Below are 23,532 nucleotides of genomic sequence, written 5' to 3'. Positions count from 1 at the left end.
TTGTGGTGTTCCACAAGCCCAGAAGACCTCCAGATCAGCATGCTTCGTACCGCCCTATATCTCTTCTTGATGTAGAGGCCAAGGTTTTGGCTAAGGCGCTGGCCAATCGCCTCCGTTCCCATATTACATCACTGGTTCATCCTGATCAGGCCGGGTTTATGCCCCAGCGGGCGACCCGCCACAATATTCGGAGCGCACATGTTGCAGTGGCGACTGTCCAGGGACTGGGGGAGCGGGCCGCCATACTAATTGCGGACATGGATAGGGCTTTTGACTCCCTTAGTTGGGTATACCTATTCGAACTTCTCTGTATATTAAATTTTAGACCACGCTTCTTGTCATACCTGACCTTACTCTATACGGACCTGACTGCGTCCGTATGGGTGGCGGGCTCTGTCTCCTACGTGTTCTCCATTGGACGGGGCACCAGGCAGGGTTGCCCACTTTCTCCTTACCTATTTGCATTAGCAATGGAACCCTTAGCGTCCTGGGTGCGGATTGACGCCCAGGTGACTGGTCTTGAGTGGGCGCCGGGTCTGTTGGATCGCATTGCCCTGTACGCCGATGATGTACTCTTTTTTCTCACAAATATAGATAAGACAGGACCGTGTTTGCTGCGCATTATGCAGATCTTCGGGGAGAACTCGGGTCTATACATGAACCCATGTAAATCTACTCTGTGGGTCCTTTGGGGAGGGACGGGCCCCGGTTCCTGGGCCTCCTCCGTTCAGGTGGCCTCTGGGGGATTGAAGTATCTGGGAGTGTATTTATCGGATTCGCCAGCCACCTCTTGGGGAAGGAATTTAGCCCCTGTATGGGATCGTGTGCGGGAGGATCTTAAAATTTGGTCTCATATGCCCTTGTCAATATATGGCCCATCGGCCATCTTTAAGATGGTATCGCTTCCCCGCCTCCTTTATCCGCCACAAAACCATCCCTATCCAAATCCTCCCGGATGGTTCAGACAGGTTAATACGTCCCTGGGACAGTTTCTATGGGCTGGTGGAATGGCGAGGGTGGCCCTGCGGACTTGCTTCCAGTCCACATATTGTGGGGGACTGGCTACCTCTGATATCCTGTCTTATTATATGGCCTCACATCTGCTGGTTCTCAGTGAGTGGTGGTATGGGGACAGGGCCGACCCAGCCTACGCGGTCGACAGGCAATGCATGGGGATCACACCCTACACACTATACTCTACTCTGCGCCGCTACGCAACTCCTTGCCACCTGCCACGAAACTTATCTTCCAAATATGGAGACAGGCGTTGCGGAGGACCGGGTGGTGGAATAAGTTGACCCGGGAGACTCCTTTTTGGTATAATGGGCGTCTGCCGCAACTAGCTGCATTGTCTGGTTTTCGAGGCTGGGACCATATCGGCATCTCTACTCTTGGGGACGTCATGCGGGGATCGGTTCTGAAGTCTTTTCAGGACCTACAGAAGGACTTTCAAATGCCTAAAACCCAATTCTTACGATATTTACAGTTCCGACATGCCATTACTCCATACAGTGAGGGGTTGGGGTCCCTGGCTGAGTTTAGTCGCATAGAGACAAAGGTGTTTATGGAAGATCTCCATGACCACAAGATCTCCAAGATTTATTAGTCCCTGGTCACCCATAGCTCCCCCACACTGCAGTGCCTTAGGGAGGCCTGGGAGGGAGACATAGGCCAGCTGGAGGAGGAGGACTGGGTGGAGGCCTTGGCCTCCCCGCGGGAGTCAGCCATAGCCGTAAGCCTTCGCCTTATCCAGTTTAAGTATCTCCACCGGGTCTATTTCACTAGGGTCAGGCTCTGGAGGGCGGGATTGGTGGCCTCCCCGGTGTGTCTTCGATGCGAACATGAGAAGAGTACTTTGCTCCTAGCTGTCTGGCACTGCTCTGCGTTAGCACGATTTTGGCTGGGGTTCTGTCGTGCCTCTCCGAGGTACTGGGTTGGGACCTCCCCAGCTCCCCGAAACGGATCCTGCTACATGTTATGGACGATATAGGAGGTAACATATACAAACGCCATCTTATGTTATTAGGGTTCACTTTGGCCAAAAGGGATATTGCCAGAGCCTGGAAGGCTCCGAGGGCGCCCTCAGTATCTGCGTGGAAAAATGGCATGGATTTCTGTATGGGTCTGGAGATCCCCATGTTTGTGGCCAGGGGGTGCCCACTTAAACATTATAAAATTTGGAGGCGATGGACGGAGTACCGTGGCCTAGAGCTGGAATCTGTTTCAGTAGCAGGTCCACCTGACTTGGCTTCCCTCCCATTCTAGTCGACATGCAGCATCGCCCTTTGGATACTGGTGTATCATGTCTGGATAGACAAGTCTGCTCGCTTGTGGTGCAGCTCTGGGGTAGGTGTGAGTGCGATGGGGGGTGGGTTCTGTTTTTTTTGTTTTAATTTTATTTTTGTTACTATTTTAAATGTATTGCTCTTAAGTTGTCCTATTTTGCTAACTGAAACTGTCAAAGTCAATTCAATGCACATTCTATATGCATGAGTTGCTGGGTTACAGTGCTCTGCGCTATATTTGTTATTTGACAAATAAAATCTGCTCTTAAAAAAAAAAAAAGGCACCAGAACTTTAAGCATGAATTGTTAATGCAATGGGCTCGAGCTCGTAAATCTCACATCTTACTGTATACGGCAAGCATTCTGCAGAGAACTACTCCCCCGCTGACTCTTGGGGTAGAAGACTTATATTGGAATATTCCTTGTAACCTGCTCCATTGTTTGGCAAAATATTATTGTGCAAATAATTGTAATCTAATGATTATATGCCCAATGGTTATCTTGTGGGAAAGTTTGTGATCAATACAGTAGACTTGCGTTGGTTATGGTGGCGAGCCAATGATAAAGGATATAGGCATGATTGGTTCATTGGGAAAAGTGACGTCTAATGTCATAGGGCTGATCTGCTTACTGCAGAAAAGCTAGGGTAAATGGAGACGACCCTGAAATAATAATAACATTGTAGAGTAAAACAAGCATGTATTAAACGGTGTATGCCCTGTGCACAATACTATTCCAAAATGAGCACTAGCTGTTTTATTTTTTAACTTATTTTTAATTGCAAGTGTCGTCTTTATCATTCTACTGTTATTCTTTTAATTTACCTCCCATATTCTTGTTCAATATGTCTTTGTGTTTTAGTGTGGATCGGTGAACGAAAAAATGAGTCAGGTGGTGGATGAATGGATACACAAGTGTAGTGATGAGTGACAGAGTGCATATATGATGTGCATTAACTCACCGGTGAGTAAGGATTCACTTTCAGTTATAAGCCAGACATACTGGCATTGCCAATGCTTGTTAGTTATTACTTTTCAGCAGGTTATAAAGACAATGGGCCTGATCAGAAAGTTATTGGTATGTGCGTGTTTGTCTGAAACATTCAAGTAACTTTTTACAAGTTCCAAATGTCTTTTACAATTCACAAAAGCAATCTGTGCACGCCTATGAAAATGTCTTCACACATATGTTTCCAGGAAGTAAACTGCTCCTTTTGCCAACTGGAATGCCTTGAAAGTTTGACAACTTCTACAAATATGTTTAAAAACTCCTTCCCATAACATTCTTACACTGAAAATGGTTAGAGATTTACTCCTAACAGGACAGAAGTAAGTTTCTCTCCAGGTTGGGATAGGAGTAGGAACATTCTCCCAAAATTGGTAAGAAGAAAGGTAGGAAGAGAGAGAAACTGAAGGATTGAGACAGGATATATATATATCACATCTGATTCCTAGCAAAGCGAACCGGACACCGACACGGGGAGGTTTCTGGCAATAAAGTATTTATTCCAAAATTACGCTGCGACGCGTTTCGGCATCAACTGCCTTGATCACACACACACATATATATATATAGAGAGAGAGAGACTGAAGGATGGAGATAGGAGCCCTTCTGTAAACTGTCAGTTGAAGAGAGAGCAGGGCAAAAGTCCTAAAAAAAAAGAAGTGGGGGACTGACCTAGTTAGGCAGTATACCAGTGACATCACAGCGCGCGACATCACGGCGCACAACATCACGGCACTCATCACACATGCCATCAGAGGAATTGACATAATTTGGTTGCGTAGCACTTTTCACCCTAAGTGGGATGGGTATGCCCAGACGTGGGTCACTTGCTCACTGTGCCACTGGATTCAAGCTAGTCTGGCTGATGAAGGGTAGTACCCAGAAACCGGTCCCAGGATGCTTGTTTCCGGTCCAGGGAGGACCTGGCTTGGCAGTTTGGGCTGGACTGTTCCCATGAGACACAGGGTCAAGACGGGTTTGCATATGGCTGGGTCTAAAAAGGGGTGGCATGGTGAGCAAAAGAACGATGGATTTAACCCATATCTATTGACTGGGGGTGAATGTATGATTTATTCAGCATTCCGTCCATCATTTGTTTGCGTAGCATCATAGAAAGTGGCATCACAAGCCACGACTTTACAGGAAGTGGCCTCACAAGAAGTGACATCAGATCTAAAGCCCTCACATATATATTTAGCAGGTCTATCATGTGTACGTTTGAGCGCATTGGGAGGATAATAGCACAGTAGCTATGGAAGATGATATGTGACTGCTACACCTTGCAATCCCCCAGTTTTATATAACACATCCTGTACATTCATTTACAAACGCATATAATTTATTGTACATGTAATATGCACGTGTTGATGTAAAGCGCTCTGACACCCTGCATTGGAATGAGTAGGGCTAGACAAGAAAAAATAGTAGCACTTAAATTATTCCAACGCCTCCTCAGGGGAAGTAAGCTCTATATAAATGCAATTCGCTTTGTGTAAAGACTGGGAAAGACCAACACATCTGATATTCGTACAGTGCAGGCATATCTCCTAAACCAGGACTGAACCAAGTGAAAAGCTGCCTCTCTTAGGTATGTGTGAAGTGCTAACAAGGTGGGAGCCTTTGTTTCCCCTCCGCTTCATTTGCATCAGGTGTCAGTCTCCTGACTGCTTCCAGCCAAGAGACAGGAACAAAAGGAGGCGTGAAGACCCCTCAGATTCGGCCTTTGTTATGGGCCCAGCAGGAGTCTGGAATAAGAAAGCCCCCTCCCCGCCTGCACGTTGTTCCTTGCTGCACATGGAAAGCAGATAAAGTGCAGACGCTGCTGAAAGTGTCCCGGAGTTTGGAAATTACACCGGGACGAGCTCAGCACAGTATTCAGTGGGGCCAACTTCTTGGCGGGGTGGACGGCGGCCACTTGCTCTCTTCTTTTCATGCAAGAGTAAACTTACGTTTATCTTCATTTGAGGAAAAGAACCCCTCGAAGCCTTCCCACGGGGTCACAGGGGATGGCTGCCCTTGCCGCAGGTTTCCAGTTGTAACCTGAAAAGGTGTTGAGAATTGCACACCCCATAAATGCACATCTTATCGGGTAGTAAACTCTGGAGTGCAGATTTACAACGTTGTCTTTGATTCGGGCTCAAGGTCAGCCGGTGAATTGCGGTCGAGCATACGTGATGACGTCATACGCAGGGTTGTAGCTTTCATGAGTGCAGCAGATTCAGTGCGACTGGGACCAGCAGGTGTGTAAGGCAGGGATGTGTGTAGATTTGCGTGATTTGGTTTCATTTAATTAAGTGAAATTTCGGCAAAGCTTAACAAAATTGCACGAAATGCTCACCTGTCGTTTAATGCTATATTTGAGCACAAAAATGCATCCTTGCGTCATATTTTGAGGACAGGTGCATTTTGCCCTAAAAAGTGGCGCAAAAAACAAAAGCTGCATGAACAGCAGTTGCGCGTGTTCTGCTGCTGGCTTGTGTTTGCAGTGATTTTTTACAGAGAATGGAGCCTAATTACACAGTGTGGTGAAATGGCGTCATTTCGGGAATTTTGCATAACAAAAACGAGTGACCCTTGCTACCCATTACCCATCTGAGGCAGGGGCTCCCGTGTGAAGGGCGATGCCCGCGTGAATGGGATCGGACGGTGGTTAGAGCTGAGGCGGTGGAGTTTGTTTCGGGGAGTGCAGGTGATGGACGGAGCAACAGGGGCAGGCCGAGGCCTGCAGTCTGGCATTTGTTAAAAGGATGAGTTTTCAGTGAGTGACAGCTATCAAGGGAGAAGTCATGATTTGTCGCAGCGGTCCGGGTGCGAGAGAAGACTGCGTCTGTGAGTGTTTTTGTTGACATAAACATACCTCTGCGAAGGCTTAATATGTAGATGTAACTTTACTCCTTGTGTCCTGGTACAGGCGCACCTCTTCCAGCTTTCCTGTCCTTCAGCATCTGCACACCGACCATTCTATAGTCTTAACAACGCACTGGACCAAACCAAGCACGCAGCCTACCAGACATAATATAACGTACATAACCTTACGTCATATATCATAATTATCGTAAGTACCGACATCTCAGTCGTTGCCTGTGAGACTTCCAGGGCTGCGCCGGCATCCATGATTTTGTAAGAGAGCCGCAGCTTGGGACAATGTGGATAGCGCTGCCTGCCGGCTCATTCGGACGAGGCGCAGTGTCATCGGGTGAGTAGTGGACGCCGGCTCCTGGGCTGGGAAGGAGGGTGCATGCAGAGTGAAGGTTTGGGATACAGGATAGAACCCTGAAGGACTCCAGAGGCGACGGGGCGCTGCACAATTTGGAGGGACATACCTCCATGGACTGGTGGCGAATGGTGACGAGAGCTAGTTCCAGACTTTTCCCTCGTCTACCTTGGGTGACATAAGGTTGCTGATGAGAGCGGGATGAGTGAGCGTGCTGGTAGCTGTCGAGCAGTCTCAAAGGAGTTGGAGGTAGCGGTGTCTCTTGTTGATGACCTTGGCTCTGATCCGCCTCTTCCATGACATCTGCACCCATGTACTGGTAGAGTTTGGACCAGACCAAGAGGACTGCAGCAGGTCGTGGCGATGGATCTGGGTCTGGAAGGGATGGTTGGTCACCGTATCACCTCCATCAACTACCGCTGCATCGTCTGAGTAAGCGGATGTGGAGTTAAGAATAGTAAATATATACCGACCTCAACAATGCGGTGGGACGCGATTCAGCATCTGCAGTAGTGTTGTGGGTGAATGTTGCCAACCTCAATAAATTGACATACGAAAGTCTACAAGTGGCCGAGGATTGCCCTCTCGAGAACCTTCCCAAGGTAAGTGGAGTCAAGGGTCTTCTGCTAAACCTAGAGAGCGGTGGAGGGTCTTCTGCTAAACCTAGAGAGCAGTGGAGGGTCTTCTGCTAAACCTAGAGAGCAGTGGAGGGTCTTCTGCTAAACCTAGAGAGCGGTGAGGGTCTTCTGCTAAACCTAAAGAGCAGTGGAGGGTCTTCTGCTAAGCCTAGAGAGCGGTGAGGGTCTTCTGCTAAACCTAGAGAGCAGTGGAGGGTCTTCTGCTAAACCTAGAGAGCGGTGAGGGTTTTCTGCTAAACCTAGAGAGCGGTGGAGGGTCTTCTGCTAAACCTAGAGAGCGGTGGAGGGTCTTCTGCTAAACCTAGAGAGCAGTGGAGGGTCTTCTGCTAAACCTAGAGAGCGGTGAGGGTCTTCTGCTAAACCTAGAGAGCAGTGGAGGGTCTTCTGCTAAACCTAGAGAGCGGTGAGGGTCTTCTGCTAAACCTAGAGAGCGGTGAGGGTCTTCTGCTAAACCTAAAGAGCAGGTGAGGGTCTTCTGTTAAACCTAGAGAGCGGTGAGGGTCTTCTGCTAAACCTAGAGAGCGGTGAGGGTCTTCTGCTAAACCTAGAGAGCGGTGAGGGTCTTCTGCTAAACCTAGAGAGCAGTGGAGGGTCTTCTGCTAAACCTAGGGAGCAGTGGAGGGTCTTCTGCTAAACCTAGAGAGCGGTGAGGGTCTTCTGCTAAACCTAGAGAGCAGTGGAGGGTCTTCTATTAAACCTAGAGAGCGGTGAGGGTCTTCTGCTAAACCTAGAGAGCAGTGGAGGGTCTTCTGCTAAACCTAGAGAGCGGTGAGGGTCTTCTGCTAAACCTAGAGAGCAGTGGAGGGTCTTCTGCTAAACCTAGGGAGCAGTGGAGGGTCTTCTGCTAAACCTAGAGAGCGGTGAGGGTCTTCTGCTAAACCTAGAGAGCAGTGGAGGGTCTTCTGCTAAATCTAGAGTGCTGTGAGGGTCTTCTGCTAAACCTAGAGAGCAGTGGAGGGTCTTCTGCTAAACCTAGAGAGCGGTGAGGGTCTTCTGCTAAACCTAGAGAGCAGTGGAGGGTCTTCTGCTAAACCTAGAGAGCGGTGGAGGGTCTTCTGCTAAACCTAGAGAGCGGTGAGGGTCTTCTGCTAAACCTAGAGAGCAGTGGAGGGTCTTCTGCTAAACCTAGAGAGCGGTGAGGGTCTTCTGCTAAACCTAGAGAGCAGTGGAGGGTCTTCTGCTAAACCTAGAGAGCGGTGAGGGTCTTCTGCTAAACCTAGAGAGCGGTGGAGGGTCTTCTGCTAAACCTAGAGAGCGGTGAGGGTCTTCTGCTAAACCTAGAGAGCGGTGAGGGTCTTCTGCTAAACCTAGAGAGCAGTGGAGGGTCTTCTGCTAAACCTAGAGAGCGGTGACGGTCTTCTGCTAAACCTAGAGAGCGGTGAGGGTCTTCTGCTAAACCTAGAGAGCGGTGGAGGGTCTTCTGCTAAACCTAGAGAGCGGTGTAGGAAGGTGGAATCTGACTATATGGTTGCCCCCACTTTTTTCCTGGTGTTTGAATGGTTTTTGACTAGTCTGGCTTGGATCCTGCTATCCAGGGCCCCAGCCTATCTGCTTACTCCCTTAAATGATTGGTGTGCATATTAGATGCACTAGTGATTGGATACTGTGGTACCTTATGAGCTCCTAGTATATGGTACCTTAGGTACCTAGGGCATTGGTACTTCACAGGCCTACCAGGGGCTGCAGCATGTATTATGCCACCCCTGGGAAGCACTCACAATCTGACACCACAGGCCTGCTACTGCAGCCTGTGTGAGGTAGTGTTAGCACTCCTCACTGAGGTATAGGTTCCTATATCTCACCATACACACACATATAAACCTATCAGTCACCCCTATGGTAGGCCCTATCAATCCCAAGGGCAGGGTGCATGGTTTACTATGTGAGGGGGTGCTCCTGCCTGAGCAGGACCCCTCTGCAGCTGGCATAGTCTATTCTCTGCTGCTGTTTGTGGATGCGGTTAAACCATATACTCTTAAGTGCATTATAACCTCGCGGTAAATGCTAACTTTGGAATGACTGCATCAAAACATGTCGTGTTTGGTGTCAAACAACTTGGAATCCTACCCCCACACCAGTAACTGGTGTGGGAGTAGGATCCTACCCTTCTAGAGGGGACAACATGTACCCACTGTACTACACGGTAGAAATCTTTCAGAGCCCTGGCATCACAAAATGGATGCCACCAGCACAGACACCGGGCTGCCCTCCTGCTGCTGACCGAAACTCGCAGTGGAGGGAGCCCAAAAAAGGGTTTCCTGTCACAGGGAGGTGTCACCACCTCCCAGACAGGATTTAGTGTATTGGAGCTGGGTGGGTGCACTCTTAAGAGTGCTTTGAAGTCCTGCACTGGGGGAGCAGTAGGCTCCTCTGTGCATATGCCAGCTCAAACCGGTTCAGGGGCTACCTGCCCCTGCTCTGGCATGGAACTGGACAAAGGGAAGTGGGTGTAACCACCCACTACCCTGACCCTCCTAGAGGAGTGGTCATAGAGCTAGTCCCTCCTATCTTTTCACTATAAGATACCATACATTGCCAAAGCAATTTAGATTACACCTGGACGACGCTCAACTAAGAAGAATCCTGGCCCTTCGACGTTCCACTATCTCTGGAAGACTGAAGAATCTCCCTTGGAGTCAAGGAGTGACTCCCCTGCTTGGCAGGCACCAAAACTCTCTACAACGGTTGCAAACTTTACCGCTCCCGCCGGAGCCCGAAGTCCCTACGTCCCCTGAAGCGGATTTCCTGACCTCTCGACGGCCATTTTGAGTCCCCAGCGAAGCTGTGGCATCTGGACCCCACGAGTGACGAGGAACGGCAATACCAGGGAACCGTGCACTGATTTCGAGTGCAAGCCCTAAACTACGTCCAACGAAGTTGTGCTTTGGACCACTTGTTGTCCAAGTCCCTAGCAGGTCTAGTACCAAATTTCAGCGGCCTACCCCGTCCCGAGTGACCGTGGGCTGTTGTTAAACTTTTCCTGCAAAGGCGTCTTTGCGGTTGCTTGCCCGTTGGCTAGTAACTCACCTGAAGACTTCCACATCGATTCCAAGGGCTCGCCTGGTTGCTCTGGGCCTGCCCTCACTTACCCTCGCTGGGTAAGTCCATCAGACCTTGCTGGTCTGCACCATTGCCAATCTTCACTCCACACGAGACTTGCAGCTGCCAAGGCTTGTTGGCTCCAATCCAGGTGCCGACACCGTCGACAGCTGCAGACGTCGTGGGACCTCCTGAATCCAGCTGCTGGTCATTGTCGAGCCTTCCTGGACCTCGTGAGCGAAGAGACAAAACACCATCACCGACCTGAAGAGACGCGACAGCTGTGGTCATCCATCTTGCTGGCCACCGGTCACTGGCAAGTGACTCTGAACTCTGTCCCCTCAATTTCTAGGTCTTCTGCAACTCCAATCCATCGTCGGATTCAAACGGACACCTCTCCAGTCGTCACAAGCAGCAAGTATCCAGTGATCTTCATTGGAAACAGCATCGCGACCCGACACCAAAGGACACCTATGCACCCGGCTTCCCTGGGTGAGGTAACTCGTGCACTCCGGTGCCCAAGTGTGTGTTGGCTCTCGAAATACTTACCCTGTAAGTTGCTTGCCTGTTGACTTTTGCGAAGTGCCCTAGAACTGTAAAATACAAACCGCGACATTTGCCAATGAAACGCATTGAAAACCCGCGTGTGTGTTTAGACACTGCACACGTCTCCTGTGGGCTGATTACTTACCTGCTAACACTGCAGAAGTGAAGCCCCAGCGATTCCCAAGGCCCTAGGCCTCTTACTTTTTCAAGTCGAGTTTGTTAAACCACTATTTTAGTATATGGTCTGGTACGCCCCTAGGGCTACAGCCATATTTGTGCTTAATTTATTGAGAACTGTTGATCTTTTGAATGTTTACCTGGCTCTAATCTCATAAAGAGATTAGTAGAGTATATTTATAAATAAATACATATATATTTGATATATATACCTGTGTGGTGTCTTTTCATTTGGTAATTCAAGAGATTATAAGGTAAAACAAGCTGCTTTACATTCCTCAGAGACTTAGCCTGAAGGCTGCTCTCCACAGCTACCACTAGGATAGCTTTCTTTAAAAGGTTGTCTTTAAACCTATCTACCAAGAGTCGAATTGGACTGGTGCAAGGTGGCCACTATAACTAGTGACCAGCATATGCCAGGCCAACTTCTCACATTGGTGGGCAGTGTGTGGGATTCCAGCTTGCCATTGTTTTACCAGAAAATCTCTATTTGAATTACTAACTGAAAACTACTTAAGGTACTCAAGGTACATATAAAGTCAAGCTAGTATCAATAAGTTCTACTGAACTTTGAGCTGTTTGTGAAGGGACAAGCACACCCTTGCTACAGCTCAAGCTAGGTCCAGTAGGCCTCAACTAGTGTAGGTAGTACAACACTGCACAACACTAGTATGTCTCACCATGGTGGAGCCAGTGGGTCCACCCCATCTCAGTACAAAGATATAGCCTACACTGAACTGAAGGCCTTATGCTTTGAAAGACAACTGAGGGTGGGTAGGAGTCCCTCGTCACAACACCTGATAGATCTGTTAGTAGCAGATGACCTGAGACAAGCTCTAGGAGCAAGTGGGTCTGCATCAGGGGGTGGTTCAAACATAGTCTCTGGGTCTGATGATGAAAATCAAGATGACCTGGAGTCTTTGGTTGAAGGGCCAGACCCAGAAGGGTCTGAAGAGAATAGAGGAAATCTCCCTAAGAGAGCTGACAGAGTGGGAGACAGGCCTAGGTCCCTCTCAAGGGACTCTGACAGGTCATATCACTCTGGAAGAGAATCTATTCCACAGAGGAACTCCAACTTTCCCAGGGAGACCTCCTCTGAAAGAAGGTTCAAGATGCTCCAGTATGAGGAAGCTAGGCTTGCCCTCAGAACCAAGCAATTGGCCTTAGATAGGGAAGCCTTCAAGCTCCAAAGAGCTTCTAAGAAGGAGGGGTTAGATACCCCTGGTGGCAGCAACAGTGTCCCTAGAGGCAGAGATTACATGCCAGATCAAAGGAACCTGTCCAAGGTTGTTCCTCCCTACCAGAGTGGGGATGATATCCACAAATGGATAACTGCTATGGAGAGGGCCTGTAAAGTTCAACAGGTCCCCCAGAAACAGTGGGCAGCAATCTTGTGGCTCTCCTTTTCAGATAAAGGTAGAGACAAGCTCCTCACTGTTAGAGAAGAGGATGCTAATGATTATGAATCCCTGAAGAGTGCATTAATAGATGGGTTTGGCTTAACCACTGAACAGTACAGGTTCAAGTTCAGAGACACCCAGAAAGCACAGACTCAGGATTGGGTGGACTTTGTAGATTGTGCTACCAAGGCTCTGGAGGGTTGGATAGTTGGCAGTAGAGTCACTGACTTTAAAGGATTGTATAATTTGATTATGAGAGAGCAGATCCTTAATAATTGTCAAAACCAACTCTTACACCAGTACCTGGTGGACTCTGATCTGACCTCTCCCCAAGAGTTGGGAAAGAAGGCAGACAAATGGGTCAGAACCAGGGTTAGGCCCAAGAACCAAGGTGGTGACCAGAAGAAAGATTCCACTAAGCCCAAAGAGAAAGGTGGGGATGATAAAACAGAAAAGTCCTCTGAAGGGCCCCAAAAACCCAGTTCTGGGGGTGAGTCCCAAAATCCTTCCTCTTCCAATAAGAAACCATATTGCCATGTGTGCAAGCAACCTGGACACTGGAAAACTGACTCCAGCTGTCCAAAGAATGGCAATAAAGAAAATGTTCCTCCCTCTGCAGCTCCAACACCTCCTGTTACTACCAGTAGTAATCCCCCAGGTGGTGGGAGTGCACCCAAAAAAATAGTTGGGCTTTCTTGGGGAACTCAGGTGGACTCTGGCCTAACCAGGTCCCCTACACAAGCAACTCTAGTCTGTGATGGTGGCATGGGGTTTGCCAACTTTACCATGAGTCCCAATATCTTGGGCAGGTACAGACAAGAGCCCATGATCAATGGTCAGAAGGCTGTGGCCTACAGGGGCCAGTGTCACCATGGTGACAAAGAGACTAGTGCCCCTAGAACAGCTTTTACCTGAGTTTAGCTACCAGGTGACCAATATTGATGGAATTAGGACAGACCATCCCATGGCAGTGGTAAATCTCAGCTGGGGAGGGGTCACTGGCCCAAAGAGAGTGGCAGTGTCCCCAACCTTGCCTGTGGATTGTCTACTGGGGAATGATCTGGAAATCTCAGCCTGGGCTGAGGTAGACCACAATGCCCATTTAAGAATGTTAGGCATCCCTGAGAGAGTGGATGAGACCCTGAGGGCCTCACCTCCACCCCAGGAGAAATTAAGGGGAGTGAAGCCTGAAACTATGGATCACTCCACACAAACAGAGAGCATAGGGGGTGAGGAACAGTCCTCCCCCCACCAGACTAAAGGTAAGGGTCAGCTTTCTAAGGGAACTGACCCTGCCCCTTGTGAAGTAACTGCCCCAGAAGTGGTCAGGCCTGTCCTGGCCACAACTCTGATGGCAGGGGATCCTTCCAAGGTGGCACCCAGTCTGGAGCAGGTATCCTGCCCCTCTCTACCCTGCCTCAGTCAGCCCAGGGCTGCAGAGGTCAGGGAGGTCAGTGGACCCTTGATGGGCCCCTGGCCAGAGGAACCCCCTCATCAGCAGATTAGGGACACCCAGCAGAGTAGTTCTAGCCAGGTGAATATTCCTCTACAAACTGAGGGCTCCCCCTTACCCCTAGGTACAGGTACCCCCCAGATGGACCTTGTTGGGCACAGGGAAACCTGGGGCATAGTTGCCCCAAACATTCCAATGCCCTCCACTACTCCAACCAGAGGAAACCAACCCGCAGCTGTAGGCAGCCAGAGGTTGACCCTTAGGGCCAGATATGACACAGTCATGGACAGAAAGGCTTCCATGGTGACCAGTGTGCTGAGGAAGTTGAGACCACCCCAAATAGGGCCTCACTTCCAGACTCAGACACCCCACCAGCCTACTTCTGTACCAGAAAACAATACAGGTAATTTCCCTAGACTTTGGAGAAACTCCAAAACCCCTTGGGGTAGGATTTCCCAGGTGGACCATGAGACAGGGAGCAACCATGCTAGTGCAGGTTCTTCCTTAAATGGCCACTCAGGAAATAAAGGCTTAACTGGGCAAGGTTAGCCTTATCTCCTTTCGTTTGGGGGGGGGGGGGTTATGTAGGAAGGTGGAATCTGACTATATGGTTGCCCCCCACTTGTTTCCTGGTGTTTGAATGGTTTTTGACTAGTCTGGCTGAGATCCTGCTATCCAGGGCCCCAGCCTATCTGCTTACTCCCTTAAATGATTGGTGTGCATATTAGATGCACTAGTGATTGGACACTGTGGTACCTTATGAGCCCCTAGTATATGGTACCCAAGGTACCTAGGGCATTGGTACTTCACAGGCCTACCAGGGACTGCAGCATGTATTATGCCACTCCTGGGAAGCACTCACAATCTGACACCACAGGCCTGCTACTGCAGCCTGTGTGAGGTAGTGTTAGCACTCCTCACTGAGGTATAGGTTCCTATATCTCACCATACACACACATATAAACCTATCAGTCACCCCTATGGTAGGCCCTATCAATCCCAAGGGTAGGGTGCATGGTTTACTATGTGAGAGGGTGCACCTGCCTGAGCAGGACCCCTCTGCAGCTGGCAGAGTCTATTCTCTGCTGCTGTTTGTGGATGCAGTTAAACCATATACACTTAAGTGCATTATAACCTCGCGGTAAATGCTAACTTTGGAATGACTGCATCAAAACATGTCGTGTTTGGTGTCAAACAACGTGGAATCCTACCCCCACACCAGTAACTGGTGTGGGAGTAGGATCCCACCCTTCTAGAGGGGACGACATGTACCCACTGTACTACACGGTAGAAATCTTTCAGAGCCCTGGCATCACAAAATGGATGCCACCAGCACAGACACCGGGCTGTCCTCCTGCTGCTGACCGAAACTCGCAGTGGAGGGAGCCCAACAAAGGGTTTCCTGTCACAGGGAGGTGTCACCACCTCCCAGACAGGATTTAGTGTATTGGAGCTGGGTGGGTGCACTCTTAGAGTGCTTTGAAGTCCTGCACTGGGGGAGCAGTAGGCTCCTCTGTGCATATGCCAGCTCAAACCGGTTCAGGGGCTACCTGCCCCTGCTCTGGCGCGAAACTGGACAAAGGGAAGTGGGTGTAACCACTCACTACCCTGACCCTCCTAGAGGAGTGGTCATAGAGCTAGTCCCTCCCATCTTTTCACTATAAGATACCACACATTGCCAATGCAATTTAGATTACACCTGGACGACGCTCAACTAAGAAGAATCCTGGCCCTTCGACGTTCCACTATCTCTGGAAGACTGAACAATCTCCCTTGGAGTCAAGGAGTGACTCCCCTGCTTGGCAGGCACCAAAACTCTCTACAACGGTTGCAAACTTTACCGCCCCCGCCGGAGCCCGAAGTCCCTGCGTCCCCTGAAGCGGATTTCCTGACCTCTCGACGGTCATTTTGAGTCCCCAGCGAAGCTGTGGCATCTGGACCCCACGAGTGACGAGGAACAGCAATACCAGGGAACCGTGCACTGATTTTGAGTGCAAGCCCTAAACTACGTCCAACGAAGTTGTGCTTTGGACCACTTGTTGTCCAAGTCCCTAGCAGGTCTAGTACCGAAATTCAGCGGCCTACCCCGTCCCGAGTGACCGTGGGCTGTTGTTAAACTTTTCCTGCAAAGGCGTCTTCGCGGTTGCTTGCCCGTTGGCTAGTAACTCACCTGAAGACTTCCACATCGATTCCAAGTGCTCGCCTGGTTGCTCTGGGCCTGCCCTCACTTACCCTCACTGGGTAACTCCATCAGACCTTGCTGGTCTGCACCATTGCCAATCTTCACTCCACACGAGACTTGTGGCTGCCAAGGCTTGTTGGCTCCAATCCGGGTGCCAACACCGTCGACAGCTGCAGACGTCGTGGGACCTCCCGAATCCAGCTGCTGGTCATCGTCGAGCCTTCCTGGACCTCGTGAGGGAAGAGACAAAACACCATCACCGACCTGAAGAGACGCGACAGCTGTGGTCATCCATCTTGCTGGCCACCGGTCACTGGCAAGTGACTCTGAACTCTGTCCCCTCAATTTCTAGGTCTTCTGCAACTCCAATCCATCGTCGGATTCGAACGGACACCTCTCCAGTCGTCACAAGCAGCAAGTATCCAGTGATCTCCATTGGAAACAGCATCGCGACCCGACACCAAAGGACACCTATGCAACCGGCTTCCCAGGGTGAGGTAACTCGTGCACTCCGGTGCCCAAGTGTGTGTTGGCTCTCGAAATACTTACCCTGTAAGTTGCTTGCCTGTTGACTTTTGCGAAGTGCCCTAGAACTGTAAAATACAAACCGCGACATTTGCCATTGAAACGCATTGAAAACCCGTGTGTGTGTTTAGACACTGCACGCGTCTCCTGTGGGCTGATTACTTACCTGCTAACACTGCAGAAGTGAAGCCCCAGCAATTCCCAAGGCCCTAGGCCTCTTACTTTTGCAAGTCGAGTTTGTTAAACCACTATTTTAGTATATGGTCTGGTACGCCCCTAGGGTTACAGCCATATTTGTGCTTAATTTATTGAGAACTATTGATCTTTTGAATGTTTACCTGGCTCTAATCTCATAAAGAGATTAGTAGAGTATATTTAGAAATAAATACATATATATTTGATATATATACCTGTGTGGTGTCTCTTCATTTGGTAATTCAAGAGATTATAAGGTAAAACAAGCTGCTTTACATTCCTCAGAGACTTAGCCTGAAGGCTACTCTCCACAGCTGCCACTAGGATAGCTTTCTTTAAAAGGTTGTCTTTAAACCTATCTACCAAGAGTCGAATTGGACTGGTGCAAGGTGGCCACTATAACTAGTGACCAGCATATGCCAGGCCAACTTCTCACAAGCGGTGACTGCTAAACCTAGAGAGCGGTGAGGGTCTTCTGCTAAACCTAGAGAGCGGTGCAGGGTCTTCTGCTAAACCTAGAGAGCAGTGGAGGGTCTTCTGCTAAACCTAGAGAGCAGTGGAGGGTCTTCTGCTGAACCTAGAGAGCGGTAAGGGTCTTCTGTTAAACCTAGAGAGCGGTGAGGGTCTTCGGCTAAACCTAGAGAGTGGTGAGGGTCTTCTGCTAAACATAGAGAGCAGTGGAGGGTCTTCTGCTAAAGCTAGAGAGCGGTGAAGGTCTTCTGCTAAACCTAGAGAGCGGTGAGGGTCTTCGGCTAAACCTAGAGAGTAGTGAGGATCTTCTGCTAAAGCTAGAGAGCGGTGAGGGTCTTCTGCTAAACCTAGAGAGCAGTGGAGGGTCTTCTGCTAAACCTAGAGAGCGGTGAGGGTCTTCGGCTAACCCTAGAGAGCAGTGGAGGGTCTTCTGCTAAAACTAGAGAGTGGTGAGGATCTTCTGCTAAACCTAGAGGGCGATGAGGGTCTTCTGCTAAACCTAGAGAACAGTGGAGGGTCTTCTGCTAAACCTAGAGAGCAGTGGAGGGTCTTCTGCTAAACCTAGAGAGCGGTGAGGGTCTTCTGCTAAACCTAGAGAGCAGTGGAGGGTCTTCTGCTAAACCTAGAGAGCGGTGAGGGTCTTCTGCTGTCGCGATCATCGGCCAAAGGAGGTATTACACTACAATCCCCAGAAGCCCCGGAACCCGTCATCCCGGAAACAGGAAGTTGCCCCCGCCCAGCCGGAACTACAAAGAAGCGCTGCTCCCACAGGAGGGGGCTTGTCAATCCAGAAGTTCCGGATCCTTGAGCTGCTCGCTGTAAAGCCACAACCAGCGCGTCGCCAGGAGCGGCGCATCCTCAGGCTTCGGTGTTTGTTTTCCTGGTGCCAAGCCTTCGGGATATTTGCCCCCATTCCACGAGACTCGGTCGGCGGAAGGTGTTGTCCCCGCAGGACGACCGAGTCTCACTCCTGCCACAGACCTCAGGACAAGGGTAGCGGTTGCAGACGCTTCCCTCCATCGTCGCCCCGGTACCTTGGATTCTGCGGTGACGTAACCGTATGGAATCCGACATTCCCTACTGCACGACGGACGCTACGGTCAGGTAACGAACAGGCCCTGAATCCCCAAGGCCTTGCTGATTTTGGTTTTGTTTCTTGTTGTTTTTGTTTTGGTTTTCAGAGAAGCTCACGGGCCAAAGTCACGTGATACTTCTAGCGCTTGCGCTTTTCCTCCTTGCTGATTTTTGGGTGCATTGCCTACCTCGAGTTGCCTGTTCTTCCTTGATTTCCCTTATTATTCCCCGGAGCACTATTCCTTCGACGTCACCCTGATTGCTGCTGGGAGAACCGGTCCAGTCATCCCCGTGCTTCATTTCCAGCTCCATTCCCAGAACACCCCAACTCTCTCACAGGTACAGACAACGTCAGGAAACCGAGGTCCCGCAAAAGGGAGGAACTGGGGTGGGTCTGCCTACCTTCTCAATTGTTCTTCTCTCTCTCTCTTCCCCTGTGCAGTTTCCTTCACTGACCTGGCTGAATACTTAAGTTACCCGGAAGACCGGAGAACGCTGTGGTGTCACATATTATTTCCCCTTCTTCCGTACCTTCCCCAGAGGGCAGTTCCCATAGCGGAGAGTATTCCCATTTCCCTGTGAGGTGCTGCGCCCTGGGGAATCTAAGGGGTTATTCGTCAGTCATCGTTCCTGCTGGTGTTCTACAGAGGTTAGTGGCTATCACAGGTCGCAAGCTGCTAGCGTCACGACAGATTGACAAGCCCACGTACACCATCAGCCTGGTCGATGGATACCAACACAGTGTTAGCCTCCTTAGTGGAGAGCCTGGCTGCCTTACAACAGGAGGTTCACACCTCCAGACAAGAATCCCAAGGGCTGAGAGCCGAGATTGGGACCTTACGCAGAGAAGTCGCAGGCATCTCCCGTAGTGGAAAGAACCCCGTACAAGGGAAAAGTCAGTACATCAAGGACTGGACTTTGCCCCCACCGACCACCTCTTTAGGGGCTGGTAGCCCGGCCCCGGGTTTCTTTTCCACACCCACTCTCAATCCTCCAACCGTAGGAACTCCCCCCACAGTGCAGGTGATACATAACCCAGGGATACCATTGGCCCCCCCCGAACGGTTCTATGGGGAACCAAAGAAGTTCGAGTCCTTCTTGAACCAAAGTCGTCTCCATTTCCTCTGCAAACCTGCCATCTTTCAGGAGGATGCGGCGAAGACTTCATTCATGATGTCCTATATGGGAGGGAATGCGGCCAACTGGACCATCCCCTTAATGGAAAGGAATGATCCCGTCCTACACGATTTTACGGCCTTTTGTCTCGAGATGAGGAAACTCTTCGACAGAAAGACGCACATGTTATCATTGGACAAAGAACTCCTCACCCTTCGGCAAGGAACGCAGGACCTGTTAACGTACATCACCGCGTTCAATCGTTTGGTGGTAGAAACCGGCTGGCCCCCCGAGAAGAGAACCACGCTGTTTTACCAAGGGCTCCGAAATGAACTTAAAGACGTACTAGCCCAAGTGGTACAGCTTCCCCAGTCCTGTGAGGAACTAATCGAACTCACAGTGCAATTAGACCATCGAGTGCAAGAGCGGAAAGGGGACAGGAGCCGAGGTGATATACGCCCCTTCACTGTGCGATCACGACCCACCCAGGGAGACGCACAAAAACCCTCCGACAGGCCGGAGCCCATGCAGATCGGAGGATTAAGAGGGCCCCTGTCAGCGGAAGAGAGAGAAAAAAGACGACAGCAAAAACTCTGCTTGTACTGCGGGAAAAGCGGACATTTCATTAGAGAATGCCGAGCACGAGAGAGAGGTCCCGACAGAGGCTCCATCCAAAAACCACAGGCTACGATATTTCAGGAGTCGGAAAACTAACGAACCCAAGGAGCGATGGGACCAACGCCTTGGGTTTTGCTTCCTCTATGGTCCCGGCGCAACTGGCCAACACCATCCAACCGGCAGTAGCCCATATCACAGTAAATGTCGAGTTGTGGATCTTAGACGCCACCCCTCTCAGTACCTCAGCGATGCTGGATTCGCGGGCTACAGGAAACTACATCGACCAGCAATACGCAAAACAGGTCGGAGTGTCCTGCGAACGAAAAAGGACCCCAGTAGCAGTGACAGCAGTTGACGGAAAGGCCTTGACCTCGGGACCAGTCACACTGCATACCCTGCCCATTACCCTACAGATAGGGGGGCATTTCGAAACCATACGATTCGACCTGATAGATGCTCCACATTTTCGCCTCATCCTGGGAATGCCGTGGCTGACGCTACACGACCCAGTCATCCGATGGGCAGAACGATCCGTCTCTCTTACATCCACGTTTTGCCAAAACCATTGTACTCAAAAACAGGTGATGCCTGAGCTACAGACCACCACGCAAGCGGAGTTACTGGCGATAAGTTGCAGCCCTGACAAGTACCAATGTCCAACCGTCTTGCCCGAGGACTACCAGGAATACGGAGAGGTATTTGACAAACGAAAAGCAACACAGTTGCCGCCCCATCGATCCTACGATTGCCGCATCGACCTCGTTCCTGGAGCAAATATCCCCTGCAGTAGAGTGTACGCGCTTACTGAACCAGAAACGCGGTATCTCCAGGAGTACCTGAAGGAACATCTCGCATCTGGATTCATACGTCACTCAACATCCCCGGCTTCGTCTCCCCTCTTTTTCATTTCGAAGAAGGACTGTGACGAGCTCAGGACCTGCATAGATTACCGGGCACTTAACAAAGTAACGATAAAAAATCGATACCCGCTGCCTCTGATTCCAGTCCTGTTGGACCAACTGCGAGGGGCTCGGATCTTCACCAAACTGGATCTGCGGGGGGCATATCACTTGGTGCGAGTGAAGGCTGGAGACGAGTGGAAAACCGCATTTCGAACCAAATACGGCCTTTACGAGTACCAAGTGATGCCTTTCGGATTGTGTAATGCCCCTGCAGCGTTCCAGTATTTTATGGATGACGTTCTCCGCGGCCTCTTGGACACTCACTGTATTGTGTATATCGACGATATCTTGGTATACTCGGACAACCTACCAGAACACATTATCCACGTCAAGAAGGTGCTAGACCGACTCCGTGCCCACTCTTTGTACGCCAAACTAGAAAAATGCTTGTTCCATGTGGAAGAGGTCACCTTCTTGGGGTATGTCGTGAATGCTCAAGGCTTTCAAATGGACGCAGGGAAGGTCGAGGCCATAACTGGATGGAATCCGCCTCGTACCGTAAAGGCAGTTCAAAGCTTTCTGGGATTCGCCAATTACTACAGGCGTTTTATCAAGGACTTCTCTAAGGTCATACATCCCATCTCAAGGCTCCTAAGGAAGAACGTCCGGTTCCAGTGGGACGCAGAAGCCAACCAAGCGTTCGAGACATTGAAACAAAAATTCACTCAGGCCCCTATCCTCAGGCATCCCGATACTTCCTTGCCGTTTGTGGTAGAAACGGACGCATCACAATATGCCTTGGGGGGCATACTATCCCAAAGACACCCCGAGACGGGACAGCTCCATCCTGTTGCATACTTCTCCAAAAAGCTTGCTCCAAGTGAGATCAATTATACGGTGTCGGATAAAGAACTACTGGCCATCAAACGGGCCTGTGAGGAGTGGAGACATTACTTACTAGGAGCAAGACATACGGTGGAGATCTACACCGATCACCGCAACCTCCTCTTTTTAAAAACCGCTCGAGCTCTAACTCCCCGACAGCTACGATGGTCCCTGTTCTTTTCGGATTATGATTTTCTGATCAAATACAAACCCGGACCCCAGAATGGAAAAGCCGACGCCCTGTCCCAGCAAGAAGATGAACCGAGTGAGACCCCGGAAGAAATCCCCGAACCTCCACCCATCATCTCAGCCGCAGCATTTCGGAATAAATGCATCGCCTTAGTGATGTCCCAGGATTTCATAGACGAAGTGAAGAATGCAGGAACCTACATCGACATCCAGACCTGGTTACGCGAAGACCCGGAACACAGAACCTCCAACGGGGAATTGTTGTACCACCAACAAGCGTTGTACATACCTAATGCTGCTCTACAACAACGAGCGTTACACTGGGCTCACGACTCCAAGTTGGGGGGCCATTTAGGGGAAAACAAGACCATTGCTACCATCAAGAGATCCTTTTGGTGGCCTACACTGCACAAAGACACCAGAGAGTATGTGAAACAATGTGCAGTGTGTGCACAAGGGAAAACCATACATACCAAACCTGTAGGGCTCTTACGGCCCATACCAATCCCACCAGTTCCCTGGCATACGGTCTCTATGGACTTTGTGGTAGAGATGCCCCCCAGTGAAGGATACACGACCGTCCTCGTGGTGGTGGATCATCTAACTAAGATGGGACATTTCATCCCCCTTAAAAAACTGCCCTCTTCCGCAGAATTAGCCTTGCTCTTCCTACAGCATATCGTGAAAGCCCATGGGATCCCCCGGATCCTCATAACCGACCGGGGTTCCCAGTTCACATCCCGGTTTTGGAGGGCCTTGTGCACCTCGATGGACCTAGACGCCCGGTTATCCACAAGTTACCATCCCCAAACAGATGGGAAAACCGAGCGGCTCAATCAAACACTAGAGCAGTACTTGCGATGTTTCTCTCTCCAAAACAGTGAGGACTGGTATTCCTTGATTTGGACAGCCGAATTTGCGTACAACAACGCAGAACACTCCACGCTAGGTTGCTCCCCCTTCTTTTGCTTAAATGGGTTCCACCCAAACATGCTACCATTCGACTGGCCAGTGAAATCACGACATCCGTCTATACAGGAACATCACGCCCACCTAAGAGCGGTGCTCACAGACGCCAAACAGCATTTGGCCCAGGCCCAGACCACACAGAAACGGGTAGCAGACACCAAAAGAACACTCGAACCCACATATCAGATTGGGGACAAAGTATGGCTGTCCACAAAGAACCTCCCCCTAAAAGGGGCAGGTAAACTAGCACCAAAATACGTTGGGCCATATGAGATAGAGGCAATCATAAACCCTGTAGCGGTACGGCTCACCTTACCCCCCACTTGGCAAATCCACCCTGTGTTTCATGTGTCCTTGCTGAGACCATGCCCTGGAACAATGAGGTTACCTGTCACGCCGACTGCACTGGACATAGATGGACAGGAAGAATACGAAGTCCGAGCCATACTCGATTCTCGTCTCCTAAGAGGAAGTGTGCAATATCTCATCGACTGGAAGGGCTATGGGGTTGAGGAAAGATCGTGGGAACCAGCCGGTAACCTCCATTGCCCGCAGCTCTTACAGCGGTTCCACAGGACGCACCCCGGTAAACCCGGACGTCCGCCGGGACGGCGGTCGGTAAGGGGGGGTTCTGTCGCGATCATCGGCC

At 50.2% G+C, this 23,532-nt stretch overlaps 1 protein-coding gene across 6 annotated transcripts in view; it reads left to right on the top strand.

Annotated features, from left to right (window-relative positions):
- MISP (mitotic spindle positioning) overlaps window positions 1-23,532 on the top strand; it is a 209,595-nt gene that overhangs the window by 24,618 nt on the left and 161,445 nt on the right. For 2 of the 6 annotated variants that reach the window (XM_085639007.1, XM_085639006.1), the window contains exon 2: window positions 3,147-3,248. The exons of the other annotated variants lie outside the window; for them this stretch is intronic. In XM_085639007.1, the coding sequence (XP_085495133.1) occupies window positions 3,228-3,248 (21 nt within the window). In that variant the 5' untranslated portion in view covers window positions 3,147-3,227. The remainder of the gene's footprint in view (window positions 1-3,146; window positions 3,249-23,532) is intronic. 6 annotated transcript variants of the gene reach the window in all.

Source organism: Triturus cristatus, chromosome 12, assembly GCF_964204655.1.
Source record: "Triturus cristatus chromosome 12, aTriCri1.1, whole genome shotgun sequence".
Classification (NCBI taxonomy): domain Eukaryota; kingdom Metazoa; phylum Chordata; class Amphibia; order Caudata; family Salamandridae; genus Triturus; species Triturus cristatus.
The sequence above is the reverse complement of the archived record's forward strand: the minus strand, read 5'-3'. Positions and strand labels throughout refer to the sequence as shown.